General features: G+C 45.3%; 1 protein-coding gene across 12 annotated transcripts in view; it reads left to right on the forward strand.

Annotated features, from left to right (window-relative positions):
• The first annotated feature begins 200 nt into the window (after positions 1–200).
• Positions 201–15448, forward strand: part of brsk2a (BR serine/threonine kinase 2a) — a 168520-nt gene continuing 153272 nt past the window's right edge. For all 12 annotated transcript variants that reach the window (XM_056416461.1, XM_056416464.1, XM_056416470.1 and 9 more), the window contains exon 1: positions 201–511. In XM_056416461.1, coding sequence (XP_056272436.1) covers positions 418–511 — 94 coding nt within the window. In that variant the 5' untranslated portion in view covers positions 201–417. The remainder of the gene's footprint in view (positions 512–15448) is intronic.

Consider the following 15448-nt stretch of genomic DNA (forward strand, 5'->3'; position numbering starts at 1 on the left):
TAAAAAAAAAAAGAAGCAAAAAACCCCCCAAATCCTCCAGCAACAACAAACAGGGCGGCAGCGCGGAGCTTCTCCGGCTCTCCTGTTGGCTGGATCCGCTGTCAATCACCGCGCCGGCCCCGCAGCACCTCCCACAGACGCACAGCCGCAGCGCAGTTCAACCGACAATGATTTGCAAGGCACTTGCGGCTTGTCTGCAGCGATAGGAGAAAAGAGGAGAGAAAGAGAGACCCTCACCTCCTCAAACAGCGAGTGAGGTAGAGGAGAAGAGAGCAGAAGGCGCCAGAGAGAGGAAGAGAGGAAGAGAAGGAGGCTGTGGAGTAAAAGGAAAGACAACAGCGGCTTGGACCTCAAGCAAGGAGTGTTTAATTGTCCCCGCTTTATTGTAAAGTGTCCAGTTTCCACCACAAATTCGACATGACATCGTCCAGCAAAGACAACAGCGGCGCGCAGCATGCCAATTACGTGGGACCTTACCGTTTGGAGAAGACGCTCGGGAAGGGACAGACAGGTTAGTTGGGACAGCTCGCGCACTGCAACCCCTTTAATTGCACCATGTATCTTCAGAGGTGCTCCGCGGCGAGTTGACATTTGGCCGTGTGTGTGTGTGTGTGTGTGTGTGTGTGTGTGTGTGAGAGTGTGTGTCTGCAGGTGATACATAACTAACCGCTTAGTTACAAACACCTGCCAAGCTTTAGTGTTTTTTTTGTTTTATGTCTCCGGCGAGCTGACCTAATCATTGTTCACACAGTGGTACGAGGGGTTGTGGATTCAGGGGACGTTGCTTTACATTGGTTTGGTGTGTGTGTGTGTGTGCGTGTGTGTGCATCGAGGAGCAAGAGCAACGTGGACCACGTCTAATCCCCAAAAACATGACAGTGATGGGCTATGAAAATGAACTTGTGTCCCTGGTTAGAGAGAGGGAGATATAGTGTGTGTGTGGGTGTGTGTGTGTCCTGTGATTGGAGCACAACGCTGTTAATCCCGATTTGCCTGATACATTGATCTATTCTTAGTCTGCAGGCAGGGAGGAAAGCAGGCAGGCGTTTCTCCCATAGGCTCACACTGCAATACGTGGGCTTCCTCCGATATGGAGTAGTGGAGTCCAACCTTGACAGCTTACAATATGGGCCGCTCGCAGAGCTGGAATAGAGCTACTCTGTTCCACATTCAGTCACCCCAGGGGATGTAACTGAGCTTCCTTAATAAGGAGCCCATGCTTTATCTCAGCAGAGACAGCTATGACAGTGCAGTTTGTCAAAGTTGCATATAGCGCATGCATGGCGAAAGAGAAGATTCATTCTCTTTAATATTTCATGCTATTGGTGACTGCATGCTGGTTTTGCTTGTGTGTGTGTGTGTGTGTGTGTTTTATTCTTCTTCTCATACAGCAGTTCAACCTCGTTCTCAGCTGGAGTACAGTGCAAATCCTCCTGCAGTCAACTCCATGCAGCCAGTGGAGCCATGTGAGAGGAGAGGCAGGAGCAGTTAGGTAGGCAGAGATGGCAAGGGTGATGCAGAATGCTCCATAAGCTCACTACCCTTAGAGAGAGAGGGAGAGGGAGAGACAGACCGACTTTTCCCTCTTCTACCCTCTCCGCTGAGAGATTTTCCTCCCATCTGTTGTCTAAAACGTCTACGATAGGCGTCGCTTCCCCTACCCGGTCCAGCTGGTCATGCTGAGTAACCGTGTGTGCGTGTGCGTGTAATGTGTGTTCTCTCAAACAGTATGCTTTCCCCAAATATTCTCCTCTGTCACTTCATTCACCTGGCGAGTCCCCAGCGTTCATTAATGGAGTTTGTCTCTTTGCCATCCCCTGGTGTCAGAGTGAGAGTGTTTGTGTGTGTGTGTGCGCCTTCATCATAACTTCATCACTCTCTTTGACCGTTGGTCCAGGACATTTTAGTCACGCTATGCAAATCCCCAAACATGTTGCATCCCGACTCGGTGCAGCTCCACTGTGCAGCGGGGGTATGACTGAGGTGTGATGTTGCAGGCCACGTACCAGTTAGTTCTTTCCTAACATTTGCCGTGTCAGAACACACTTGCTTTCCTTTCTCCTCCTCCTCCTATTGATCATTTGTGTTTACAGGAGCGTCTCTCATTCACTGCAAGACTCGGCTCTGGTTCAGATAGCTCTCAAGAGTGTCTAATGGCTGTTTATGGTGGTATTGAGCTGGCACTGTGGGCTGACAGACGTGTAATGATATGGTTTCTCTGAGATCATCCACGGAGTGTTGAGGCAGCTTGGGATGCCTTTTTCCTGCTAGTCCCGTATGTCAAAACCTTGGAAGCATGGTAAGCTATAGGTCAGTGTGGATTATGACTTGTGTCAAGCAGCTTGGCCCTCTCGTGGCTTCTGAATTGGCGAATTTCAACGATGTTTCACTAAGAGGGACATTTCGAATGAGAAGATGTTCCTTCTGAATGCTCTGTGTCTGGTTTCTCTATTATGTTTTAAATGTGCAGCAATGACGAGGTCCGGCATTATTCGTGTGTTCGGAAAAAATCACATGGTTACTGCCATCTGTGTAGTTAGTCTACACCAAACCTATTAAGATTAACAACATTATATGCCATTCACTCATCAACCATTCGTTAATCTGTCAGATCAACTGTGATATCCAATGAGCGGGGCTCCTTCATGAGTGACAGCTGGGACCGTCCGCTGGGCTAAAGCTCCCGTGGGCTTTCCCAGGCTGCGTTTGGCTGGTATAATTAGAGGGGAGAAAGCGGAAGGCCTCTGGTTGATCTGGCTGTCCTGCTCAGAAGAGTGGTGCTCATCAGTGTTCATCAAGTGATTAGGCCTTGTCCTGACACACACACACACACACACACACACACACACACACCACATACATGGCCACCACAGTGGTTCTGGTTTGGCTTCCTGATCTAATCTGCACAGCCAAAGTGTCCTCAGGCTCACGTGGCCCAAAGGTATCGTGGTTGGCCCACTCTAGCGTAGCAACTTAGCTCCTCTGTGTTGCTGTAGAAATCCAAATGCATGGTTACATGAACAGTTGTAGTACAATGTATAGTGCACAGTTTAAGCAGTAGGGTGCATCTGTTTTTATATTTTTGTTTTAGTCGGTATACATGAGAAAACATTACTCTGTGTGTACTAGACTTGTCATGTGTACGTCGATTCTCTCTTTGTCATATGTGCAGTGGGGCCTATAGAATTAGATTGCATGCATGGCTGGCTACTGATTGGGACTAAAGCCTCAGTATCATCAAGGCCACCTGTGGGATGGTTCCTATAGCTCCAGTTCTGTATGGGGTATGAATGCCTGAACAGCTGAGCAGTTTCCTCATAACTCGTGTCACACTGCAAAATTGCCAATCAACTTCTATTTGAAGCTAACCCTGAATTAGCTCCATGTGTTCGGTGTTGGGTTGTCTCATTCACCGTATTTGCCTCACAAGCCTGAGTTAACATTTGCTCAGACGCAGAACTCCCTTTTGAAGGTCTCCATCACAGTAGTGTTTGGAGTAACCACCTTCATGTGTTTCACAATCTCCAGCTTTGTTTGACAAAGCTGGAGATTGTGGATTTTAGTTTTTGCCAGTGCAATGACTTAAGACGGGCTGAATCACCGCTCTGTTCCACTAATGCGTTAGAAAACACGGCCGTGCTTTGCCTTTATTCTGTTCCTGAAGGCTGTTGATTAGTTGAATAGAGGCCTATTGTGTAGAAAACACTGCCTGCTAATCCAGTGTAAGTCCCAGTTTTTTTTTTGCGAGCGAGACTTGGATATTCACGGGCGACGCGTTGGAGGTTGATGTGTCGGCTCCTTGATTCTTTGATTGACGTTTAGTGAGTGAAATCATCTGTGCTCTGGGGGCTTTTCATATTGACTGTTCATCTGACAACAATCTACCTGTGATGTTGTGTCTGCCTCCCTCTTTCTCTGTTCACCGCTCTCTGTTGCTGTGCATCTTCTGGAGAGTTCTTGTTCTGGGTTCACCGGCCTTACAAGGCCTTTAAGCCAGCATCCAGCTGTTTTTGTTGTCTTCCTGTCGGCAAAAGGCCGGCCAGTTTGTAACTCTTACGGTGGTCTTTGCTGTTGCGGCGTAAGACACGGTGAACGAACGGCTCTCATTTGTCTTTCTTTTCATTTATTTAAACATACACACATTAACTGAACTGTTCTGGCAGTCTGCTACATTGCACGCTCACGTAAAACCGCTAATTCAACGTTGATTTATAGCTGGTGAGCCGGGCGTGGTTGATTCAGATCAATGGGCACTCCCAAAGATTTCCTGTCTGGAAGAGGAGATCCATACTGTTTCGCAGCACATGATATTCCTGATGATGACAAGTGAGTGGACAATGCTCAGTCGATGCTGTCAATGAAAAACCACTTGGCAAAGTAAAGGCCTCTGCGTATGTGCGTGTGTGTGTGTGTGTTGCTTGTGCAGGTGCTCAAACTCCCGGGGTCCTGTAGCCTCTGCGCCATTAAAATAATCGTGTTTCCCGCGTCAAGCTCAAACACAGGTGTCGATCTCCCCTGTGTAGCCAGAAGAAGTTGGCAGCTTTGACCTAACATTGTCAAGCGGGGGGAAATAAATGAAAGCCATGTTTCCGTGGGACTCTACGGAGATCGTAAACAGAGAAGCCCCGACCCGGTGGCTGTGCCGCGTTGCACCCAGCTGGGTAGCACCCTCTGTTAGCAAGCTGGATCAGAGCCAAGCCGGCGTGATCTCAGCTCTCCGACTGTCTGGCTCGACCAGAGCCCTGCTCCCTGAGGCCTGAAATGTGTCGTAAACGGTGTGAGTGTATGTGTGAGTGTCTGTCCCTCAGCTGATGCATGTGCTGTCTATTTGTGAGCTATTCTGAACGGTTAACTCCTAATGTGTATGCATGCAGGTGAGATTGCATCGGTGTTGCAGTCGAGACGATGGCGTCAGTAAATTGGACCAGGACTGAGCCTGTAGTCTCCTCACTGTCTGTGACTTTTGCGGAAGTTATATAATGGTGATGGTCTCTGTCATATCGTGTTCCTGTCCTCTCCTCCCATCCGCCTCACTCCATCTCTCTCTCACTCTGTTTCCCTGGCCAGTCAAGATTCATACATGGGTTCAGCCATGTGGTAAATCAGACAAGACCTCGGTGGAATTGCATCGATTTGGAGGAATGTATGTAGCCAACGATTTTCAGAGATTAATGATGAGGAAAGTGGGAGGAGGGGTGGAGAGAGAATGATGAAGGCAAGGCAAAGGAGGAGGAAGAGGAGGAGTGGAGGGGGGAAAAAAAGCTTAAACTGAGTGAGCATGAAGCGATCTTGAATGTTCTGACTGCAGTGGAGGTTATTAATTAAGATATTGATCATTCTCTTCATTATCCTCCCCTGCACCCGGATTTTCATCTCTCTATTGCTGACCTCCAGAGGAGAAAAGGGCTCCATCTTTCAATGTGAGGTTCGTGAATACGGATAAGGAAGAAGGATTGCTGGGAACAGTCTCAGTGGGCGACCATGAATGAGTGTGTGTATTTATGGGAGTATTTCTTCGACGGGCCCCATCGCACCCTATTTGGATTCCTCTTCACTCTGAGCAGCCACTGTCAGTGTTCCTCCGCCGTGTGATATAGCGTAGAGAATCAGGTTAGAACGGCATGGTTCTAGGGTCCATTTGCCCTCATTTATACCAACACAAACGACACGCGTGTAGACAAACACACACACACACACACACACACACACACACACACGGCCGTGCTCGTACAAACACAATCTTTTCCCTTCACTCCATCTCTCCCTGTGGCTGAGTGTCCGCAGCCCTTCTCGGCCGCTGTGTTCCGTGTCATCTGTTATCACCTCATGATATTCAGAATTTCACAGTGCTAGTTTTCCAGCGCAGCGGAGAGAAGAAAACAACGCACCGTATCTCTTTTCACCTGTGCTCCAAATTGAAACCTTTATATATGACTTCACACCGTTGCTAAAAGAAGACATCTCTCGACATCTCGGTACCTTTGATGCTGCCAGTCAGCCGTTCATCCGGCCACTGAGACAGCTGCCACTTTTTTGGGGGGTCTTTGTCAACATGGCCCTTTTTAAGACGTACAGCACATTCAACGTCTGTGCGCACAGCAGTGGGCTTAATCAGCCTGTTTCTCTGTCCTCTCGCTCGCCCGGCTCGGATTAACCCTTGCTGCGCCGCCTGTCTGGCTCTGACTGTGCGAAAGCTGAGTTGGTTGCCAAGGTTGGTTGTCTGGTTGTCATGGTTTCCCTGTTTAGAGCTGGTTCACAGTCTTCACTCGTGAAGAAAGAACGAGAATTCTCTCCACCTCTCCGGTGCTCACATTTCTCTCGCTCTTTATGTGCCGGCGATCTGAAAGTTAGCATCCCCCTCAGTTGCTTTCCATGCGTGCAGGTTGTCTTTATCAGACTTATTTCAGTTCACCTGCTTTGTCGATTCTTGGCTGTGTTTCTGTGTGCATGGCTGCGTCTTCACATGTGTGCGCTGCATGTGTGTGCGTGTGCACGCCGTGTGCTTGTGCGTGCGCTCAAACATAGGGTCATGGATCAGACAGGCGTGCCCTGCTCTGTGCTCCGCACTGTGTGCTGTGTTCCCATTTAAATCTGGGAGATTAGCACATGTGGGGAGCCTCGGCTTTAGTTGCTGTCAGCTCAGCTAGCCTGGGCAGGCTGTCCTCAGATCAGGGGGGAAGCTCTGTGCTCATCCCTGCATCGCTGCCTGCGCTGCTTCACCTTATCCATTAACAAATAGATGGGTGGGCCGGTGACCTTGACTTTGGTCCAGTTTTCTAACTGCTGCGGCACACTCGTACAATTCACACGGCCCCATTTGTCAGAGGCCTGCCTTCTATATGGTGAAATATTTTCGTCTTTTTCATTCTATCATTACAATATTTGACATCATCCCTAAAAGCATGCTATGTGTATGGCATTTCCTTGAAGAAGCTGTACCAGTTATTTAAAAACACATGTTATTGTATTTTGTAAATTTCTCCATTTTCCCACTAATTTCATATTTCTTCGCATAGATAGATATCACGTTTGTGGTTTAGTATAGAACTTGCTTGCATATACATATAATGGACACATTGAGTCCATTTCACTTGGGATGCCTTACACTTACGAAAATATCACTTTGGACGTTTTACTGATTGAATTATTACTGCATTTAGAGAGTGAATACAGTCAATGAGTGGCTTTTTAATTTATACAAAACCGCTTTGCTTCAGTCGACCTGTTGGCAACTCCCCTTGGACTCTTTTGCAAGAAAAAGTACATGAACGAAAATGTGCGCTCATTTGCGATGTGCAGTGAATCCCAGATGGCAGAGGCAGGGTAATTGTGATGCATTCAGAGTCTTTCACTGCCACTCGCTCTGTTGTCAGCTCATTAGGTTATGAAGCACAATGTCGCCCATGCCTGAAACACCTGAGCTGGGTCGCCTTGGCATGTGAAGTGAAGCACACAGGCCTCGATGAGATTAAGTTAGATAAGCATGACTGGTCACAAACCAACAACCTGCGCTGGCTGCTCGTCTCTGTGGCACTGACTTCTGATACTTGGCCAGACTTAAGAGAATTAGCACTATATTAGCCAGGTTGCCTTATTTCATCTCAGCTGGGATCATCAAATAGTCTGTTTTATTCATAGAGAAAAAGGGAGGGCAGGTTCTATTCTCATGAGGGGGTGTGTTGTTGCCAGTTGACAGAAGAAACACCTGGATCACAGGTGTTACTGCATCAGTGGTCCAGCCATGTCACACAGTTACATGTGTTTGCTCTTCCTGTGCTGTACCTCATCAAATATTGTGTTACTGCAGTGAGTCTGCTGCTGTCCAATCCTCTGTACGTATTAGAGTGAAATCAGATCACAGGGAGATGTCATACTTGAAGCAGTGAGTCTCGTAGTCTTTGTGTTTCCCCCCATCTGGCCTTAATTGTAGGTTCAGTCTATGCTATTTTCCTCCAATATTTAGTATATCATAGTATTTCAGCTTTTAATTCGGCCAGCAACCTTTTCCTGTTGGGACTTTTCCCTTTTTCTATTGGCTGACAGTTATGTGATGTTTCCACTTTGGGCTGCTGTATACTCACAGTATCTCTTTATACATGCTGTATTCATATTCTTTTATAAATCACTAAAGCTATGTTCACTGTGTTTAACTTCCACATGCTGTCATGTGACCTAACCAGAAATCGTACATCTATTTTTCTCTCAATACTGGGTTTTAAAAAGAAGGAAATTAAGCCCATATGTATTTTTGTAATGAATAATACATTTGCTTTTCCCTTAAATTGGCTGAATCCAATTCCAGATTGCTGTGAGGTCAGAAGCTGTGATGAAGGTCTTTGCTCAGAAGGAACAATCCATCAGATAGATGACCTTTCACAACCCAGAGTGTTGGGGACACAAATGTCATTTTCAGTTGTCAAAAGCCTTCTTGATCTCTTTTTTCTTTTCTTGCTGTTTCTGTCCTGGTGTCTTATCATTTATCTTGCTCCCCCCCCTCCCTCTTTCCTTACTGGACCAGGTGATGGAATGATTAAGGCAAACAGCGATGAAGTAGCGGAAGCTTTCATCTCTTTATCCCAGACGGCTGACTTTTTTTCTTTGTTTTAATTCATCACTAAAAGCTGCTTATTTCTGAGCTGATGTTGCTGCTCTGTTTTTTTCTTTTTTTCTCCCTGTGTGTGTGTATGTACTTGTCTGAGAGCTGGTGCTTTAGTGTGCCCCGTGTGCTCCGGTTTTACGAGCTCTTTGCAGATATATAACGGCGTCTGAGAGCTGTAACTCTTGGGACGCCGCGGATGAACATGAGAGAGACGGGGGGGGGGGGGGGGGTCAGGCTGGCTCGCTCACAAAAAGGAGACAGTTTCTGAGTGAGAAAAAGAGTCACAGCAGTAAAGCACCTCTCAGGGTCAGTGCCTCTATTATCATTCAAATCCAGCCCACACAACCGCACAGTTACGCACACACGGTGCAAAAAACAAAAAACCGGGGGCGTGCACACACACACAGAGACACCGGAATGTGCAGCAGTAGAGGGGATGCTGCTACGACTCCACAGGAATCCCAGCTCTCCGTGTGACTGCAGCAGAGCTCTGACGTCATCAGTGGAGGAAATGCACCCACAGCAGGAAGAACTGCTCACTGTACGGAGCTGGAGGACACACACACACACACACACACACACACACAACATGCCTTTAGGACATTGAGGAATCTCTTTCCTCTACCCTTCAATCATGTCCTCTGTTTAACTTCCCACGAGTTTACCTGTCAGTGCAGCCACTTTCCAAAGTGTCTCACACAGTCAGTTTATCGAGAGCTGTGTGGATGTAGCCGACGTAGTGACTTGCACATATATGTGTTTGTATTAACTCGGCCGCCTCAATGCTTTGATGTGAAGAGTCAGTAGCCATAGCAACACAGACACATATTCACGCGCTATTTCACATGCCGAGGGCAGGAGTGTGGCTCGCTCGAGAAAGATATTATTTTGGTTGGTCAGCTGTATTTGCTGATGCACTGTGGTTTGTATAATGAGAGCGTGGATGTGAGCCAGTCGAGTCCATTTGTCTGCGTCTCTACGTACGCACGCCTTCTGTGGGTTTAAGAAAAACTGACAACATATGCAAGCCTGCGTGTGGCACTGCATGACACACATGAGTGTATTATTATGGTCATTATTATGACAGTTACTTTTCTCTTTGTGTAATGCGCTCTGCGTTTGCTTTGATGGACGCGTATAGCAGCTTTCTCTGAGCTTCTTTTAATAATGGTACTGGAGTAAATGTATGTTGAGCATGACATCCCGTCTCACTGGTGTTATAGTTGATGAAACCGACTTCCTGCCTTTTGAATTCTGCCATATTGGGGAGTATTCTTTATGTATTAAAATAACCTGATAAAACAGCCTAAACACTCTCCTGATGTTTATTATGGGTGCTTTAATAGACACACAGCAACCTACTCCCTCTTTAATATCTATGTATCAATTATCCCGCTTTTAGTACACATCTTGCCAATCCCTTCCTTCTTGTCTCCTCATCCTCCTGCTTCCTTGTTTCCATGCTTCCTTCCTAATGGAGGTATACCCCATGCAGCCTCCAGGCCTCGTATTGGGATTCTGCTCAGGTAGGGCTCATTTCATGCTGGATGATTAGATCTCATTGGCAGCAATCCATGGCTGGATAAGCCAGAGTGTCGTTGGCCTGCATAAAAGCAGAAGGAATTCAATTAAATCTCTTCATATGCTCCCTTGCAGTACCTGCCGATCTACACACAACATGGCAGAGCATTACACATACGAAACCGATACACAAGTAAGCATGAATGTACAAAATACAGTTTCACATACAGTACAGTAGGCGTTTATACATCTATGCTATATTTGCTTTTATGGCATATGCTTGTTTTTTTTTATACCACAGTCATAGTTATCCCCTTCCGTTCTTTTATATCACCTCTTTCCCCCCATTTCCCATGGATAAAACTAATTGTACCATTGAAAAAAGAAACTACGGCACCCAACCATTTTTGAGTATGTGTGTAAATGGACTAGTTTAATGTGACGGGAGACTATCGTGCTACCTCTAATGGATAAAGCGAATCCTGTGTTGGCTTTATGGGCCAGATCTGGTTATTGCTTGTAAAAGGTGATTGGAGCAGCGTGTATCATAATATTTCATGGAGCTAAACCGCAGTGGAAGATGGCAAAAGTAATTGGACATAGATATCAGTAAATAAATGTGTGTCTGTGTAATTTTCTTACATCTCATCATTAAGTTTTTTTGTTTTTGTTTCTAGTGTCACCACATTGTGTATGCCATTATTATATAATGCAAAGCTTGCTGTATGTTTGTCACCATAAAGCCGTAATGATGTATTCCATTTAAAAACATGCATACATGTCTGCAGACCGAACAAAGATTAATGAGATAAATAATAACACAATTGGTGGATTTGTAAATGCTACCACTATAGGCATGTCTGATTATCTATTGTGCTTGTGGTAAATTGTATATAATGATTGTTCTTCTCATGTTAGATTCACCCCCACTACAAAAGTCCTTGGTCTTAAATAAGGTGAATAGATTAAATAGATACAGGCAAACCCACTACTCTATTCTTCCTAATGGGAAATTTAGAGGGATAATTGATTTTGATTGATTTTTACAAAGAGGAATAAAGGCTTTCTTAAAGGGGAAATGAGTTACCTTCTGTGATAGTTAATGTAATTCACTGAAGAAATAAATGACCCAGAGCATGCTCTATTGACCCAATAAGCTGATCTGCGGAGCAGTGCCGGCTGTGCCTACACGTACCCGGATGAGGTGCAAGCAACGGTTTTCTTTGATACATAAAAAGAAAATGTCGAAAGAAATAGTAAACCTACGTCTAAACCCCAAAAATACATTACTACATTTAATTCTCTCTTAGACCGAACAAGGACAAATTGCCTTGTTATCGCATCGTAAAAATATACTTAATTCAAACAAAATATAATAAAACTGACCGAAAACGATATCCTGTGAGTCTTTTCAAGGTTCCAACAATCAGAAACTCTGGTTTGGTCACAACGAATCCCACTCGCAGTCTCCCTCTGTGACGGCCCGCTGAGCAGCTGCACAGCTGGAGTTTTTCTCACGCCTTCTCCAAAGGCAGACCATGATATTCAAAATACAATGAGAAAAAAAAATGTCTCCCCAAATTGGCCTGCAGTTTATCTTCGCGATTCAGAAGTTTGAAGTTCTTCCGTAAGAACAACAGAGTTTGCAGCGGCGCACCCGAGACACGGAACCCACATATAGATGTATTTCACACTATAAACTTATAGAGGTAGAAATACGATTGAACAGCTGCACATTGTGCCTGTAAAGTTCAGTCAGACTGGGGAGATGCCTCATCGTCAATCCGTTTTAAATGGGGAACATTTGGTGGAGGCTCATTGTTCGAATGCCCGTAAGCTTGTGATTGTGTCTGCACTTGGGCTGATTAGGCTCGCAGGAGATCTGAATTTATTACTGTCTTCGGCAGTGTCATTATACTTCAACCTCTTATATTCACTCCTTAATGAGACTATGAAATATTCAAACCATTTACTTGAAGGAGTTCTGTGTGTTGTCATTCCCTGTATGTGTGTGTGTGTGTGTGTGTGCACGTAGAGCTCTGTATTCTTGCTCTCTACTCCCTGATCAGCACTTTTTGATCTCTCTCTCGTAGCACTGACATACATCTCGACAAGAGACCGTTAGACACAAGAATACCTCTCCACGCACCTGCACACAGGCAGGGTTTGAGGGATTGAGTCTTCATAAAGTTATTCCAGATTGTACCATCCTTGCTGATGACGAGTCCAGGCATGACCAGCCTCATTAAGCCTGAGAGAGAGATGTGCTTGTTGGCTGGGTGTGTGTTAGCCTTACCCTGGGCCTCTTCTCTTTTTATTTATTTCTCACCTCCTTTCTTTCTCTGTCTGTCTCTCCCGCAGCACAACACTAGATCAAGCAGACCTTTTAATTAAAAGACACATTTGCTCTGCCCGAAAACACACTATAAATAGGCCGAGGACACAAACACAAGTGCACACACGGTACCGGTCGCCTCCTTTTCTAAAACATGTACAGCGGGATTTAAATCACTCCATGAAAGGAGAGCTGAACTTTGAGGAGACCACCTGATTCCTCATGCTCTTAATTCTCCCTCTTGTCCAGGAGAGGCAGTTAATATACCCCCCCCCCTGGTTTTGTTTGACTTCAGGAGACCTTCCCTCCCGCTCCATTGAAGAGCTCTTTTAATAAAGTGTTCTTGTTCCCTGTGAATTATACTGCAGCAGTTTCAATGTCACATGTGTGAAGTCCCAGGTATGGGGCCGCAAAGATGAGAGATGAGTACCAAGAGCTCAGCGAGGCCGGCCCATGGGGCCTAGGGTGTGTGTGTCCAGACTACGAAGTAATTCATTAAGCAAGTCCCAGCACTCACATCAGGCCTCTTCTGCTTCACAGAGAGGCTCCCTGCCAGACATGGCCCGTGTCTTTACATGTGGCTCACACACTCTGATTTACAGCGAGGCTAAGATTGGTTGGTGGAGAGGGAGATGAGTCTGCTATCAATCTGGCCGTATAGAAGCAGTCCCGTATAAAGTGATTACTGATCCCCTTTGGGTGCTTTCACAGTTTAATGGCTATGGCAAACGAACGGAACTCATTTTTATAAAAAGTTTCGAGGCAGCTTGTGTTTTTAATGTTGTTTGAATGTGTTTTAAATGTATTTTACTGATTAAAAGGCAGTGTGTGTGTCTGTGTCTCTGTGTGTGTGGTTTCACAGCCCTTAGCATGTGTACAGTGGCCATTCATTCCGACCCCAAACCCAGAGGTTGCATTGCACCGATAGACATTTTACATTCACGCTCAACTTTAACAGGACATGCACTCACGTACTCTCTCTTACTCACATGTGGACATGCAGATGCGTCCCGTGCAGGGCCCGACGACGTGCAGGCCGCTCCAAAGTGGTGCAAACGTGAATATGCATCCAGGTTGTTCACACATCTGTGTGTGCATATGCTGCATGCACATCATATCAGGGTCTGTGTGTGTGATTAATCTCTCTGGGCCAGAGGTGATGGGGTCAGAGCGGATGGGCCTGTGGAGCTAATGACAGTGATTCAGAGGAGGGGTTGGAGGGGTCTAACCTTCATCAGGTCATCCCCCTCAACATGCTGCCCCCCTCAGGACATCGGTAACCTTATCAGTGATGAGATGAGCTGAACACTGCCGAGAAGAAACCGGTGGACATGTTCCATCTGACATTTATTCCCTAATAACTGGAGTCAACTGTCTTCTCCTTTTCTCTATCCTGGAATCTCTGTCTCCAGGTTAATGGCTAATGTGATAACATTGTGACGACATAGATGCTCTCACTTCTTTCACCTCGTTTCTTTCACACAATGTCATTGTATAACTTTTTATGAAATATAAGTTATTTTGTGTGTATTCAAGTTTGTAGTGAGTCTACACTGTGTTTTCAATAATAGAGTAGCACTATTTCTTATTTATTGAACACTTGCACAGCTAGTTATTTAAAAAGTCAAATATGTGGCTATTTAAAAAAAGATGGATTGCCTCGTTTAGCTGTGCCTCAAAGTCTCTTTGGGCTACTTGACATATTATTTGAAACCGCCATGGTTTAAAAAAATATAATTGTCACATCATTTATAAGCCTGTCAGTTCGCAAGGCTGTTTAAAAAAAAAAAGTTTGTACCTCAGAAATATTCTCTCGTGGCACATGACAATAGCCAAGTTAACTGTGATAGGAGAGGAACGTCTTGTGTTTGCACTGCTTGACAAGAGCAATATTACACTTCCAAAGTTCCTCAAACGGTAATCATTTGGATGAGTGATTAGTCCAATTATAATAACACAAATAGTGCTCTGCATTTATGTTAGTTCAGCCAGTTGGTAACAACAAGTTAATTAAGCCAAGCCGCATTAGCCTACGAGATATTACTTTATTTGGACATGTAATAGCTTTTAAATTGCCTGACTGCTTACATATTTCCAAAAACAAATTTCAAATGATCCCCATCATATTAAAATCTCTGGTAGCCTTTCTTTAATATGGGTTCCACCGAATTCCCCAAGCCTGTAGTGACATGAGTTAAATCCTCAGCCCAGCGAAGGGGTGAGACCGGACTAAGAGCTGAGGTTTTTTTAATGGGTTTTACCAACCTCATTCTTTTTTAAAGGTCATTCTTCTGGCTCCACTTGCTTTCCCTTTTCCTAATTTTCCTAATTTTCATCCTCTTCTTTTTCTTCTTCTGCCTGTCCAACTCTTCCTTCCTGTCTCAACCTTCCTCACCACTTTCCCTGTGCCTTTCAGCGTCACCCTGCTATTCCTCTCGTCCTCCATCTCTCTGTATTACCCTTTCTCAGCCTGATGGGATCACCGGTGAACATGTCTCCCTTTCTAGTGTTGCTCTCTACGATATCCTCACTTATCGCTGTGAAGTTAATGGAATGGAGTACAAGAATGACCTCTTCCTCATCCCAACCCCCTCTCTTTTTAAATATCTCTCTTCTTGTGTCCTTGCTGTTCGTTCGGCCTGACTTTGAATCTTGATTTCCTTTGGTTCATGCCTCAAAAGACTCCACCCCCCGAGTTTCTTTGACTTCTAATCCTATTATTCACACACGATCAATAAAGCTGCAAATGCATTGCTTCCCTTTCATCAGTAGTATTGTTATCTCCCACAATCCTTTTAAAATTTCAGAATGATGGAGCCCTACCTAGTAATCGAAAGTCCTGGATGCACATAACGCCGTGTGCTCAGCACCAACAGCCTGCCTTCCCTTCAGCCTTCCTTTATGATGTATTTTCCCTCACACACAATATTAGGCTTGTATCAGTGACCCATAGTATTTTTGTATAGGTTGTAATAAACAGAGTGATAGGAGGG

This window comes from Pseudoliparis swirei, chromosome 6, assembly GCF_029220125.1.
Source record: "Pseudoliparis swirei isolate HS2019 ecotype Mariana Trench chromosome 6, NWPU_hadal_v1, whole genome shotgun sequence".
Taxonomy (NCBI): Eukaryota; Metazoa; Chordata; class Actinopteri; order Perciformes; family Liparidae; genus Pseudoliparis; species Pseudoliparis swirei.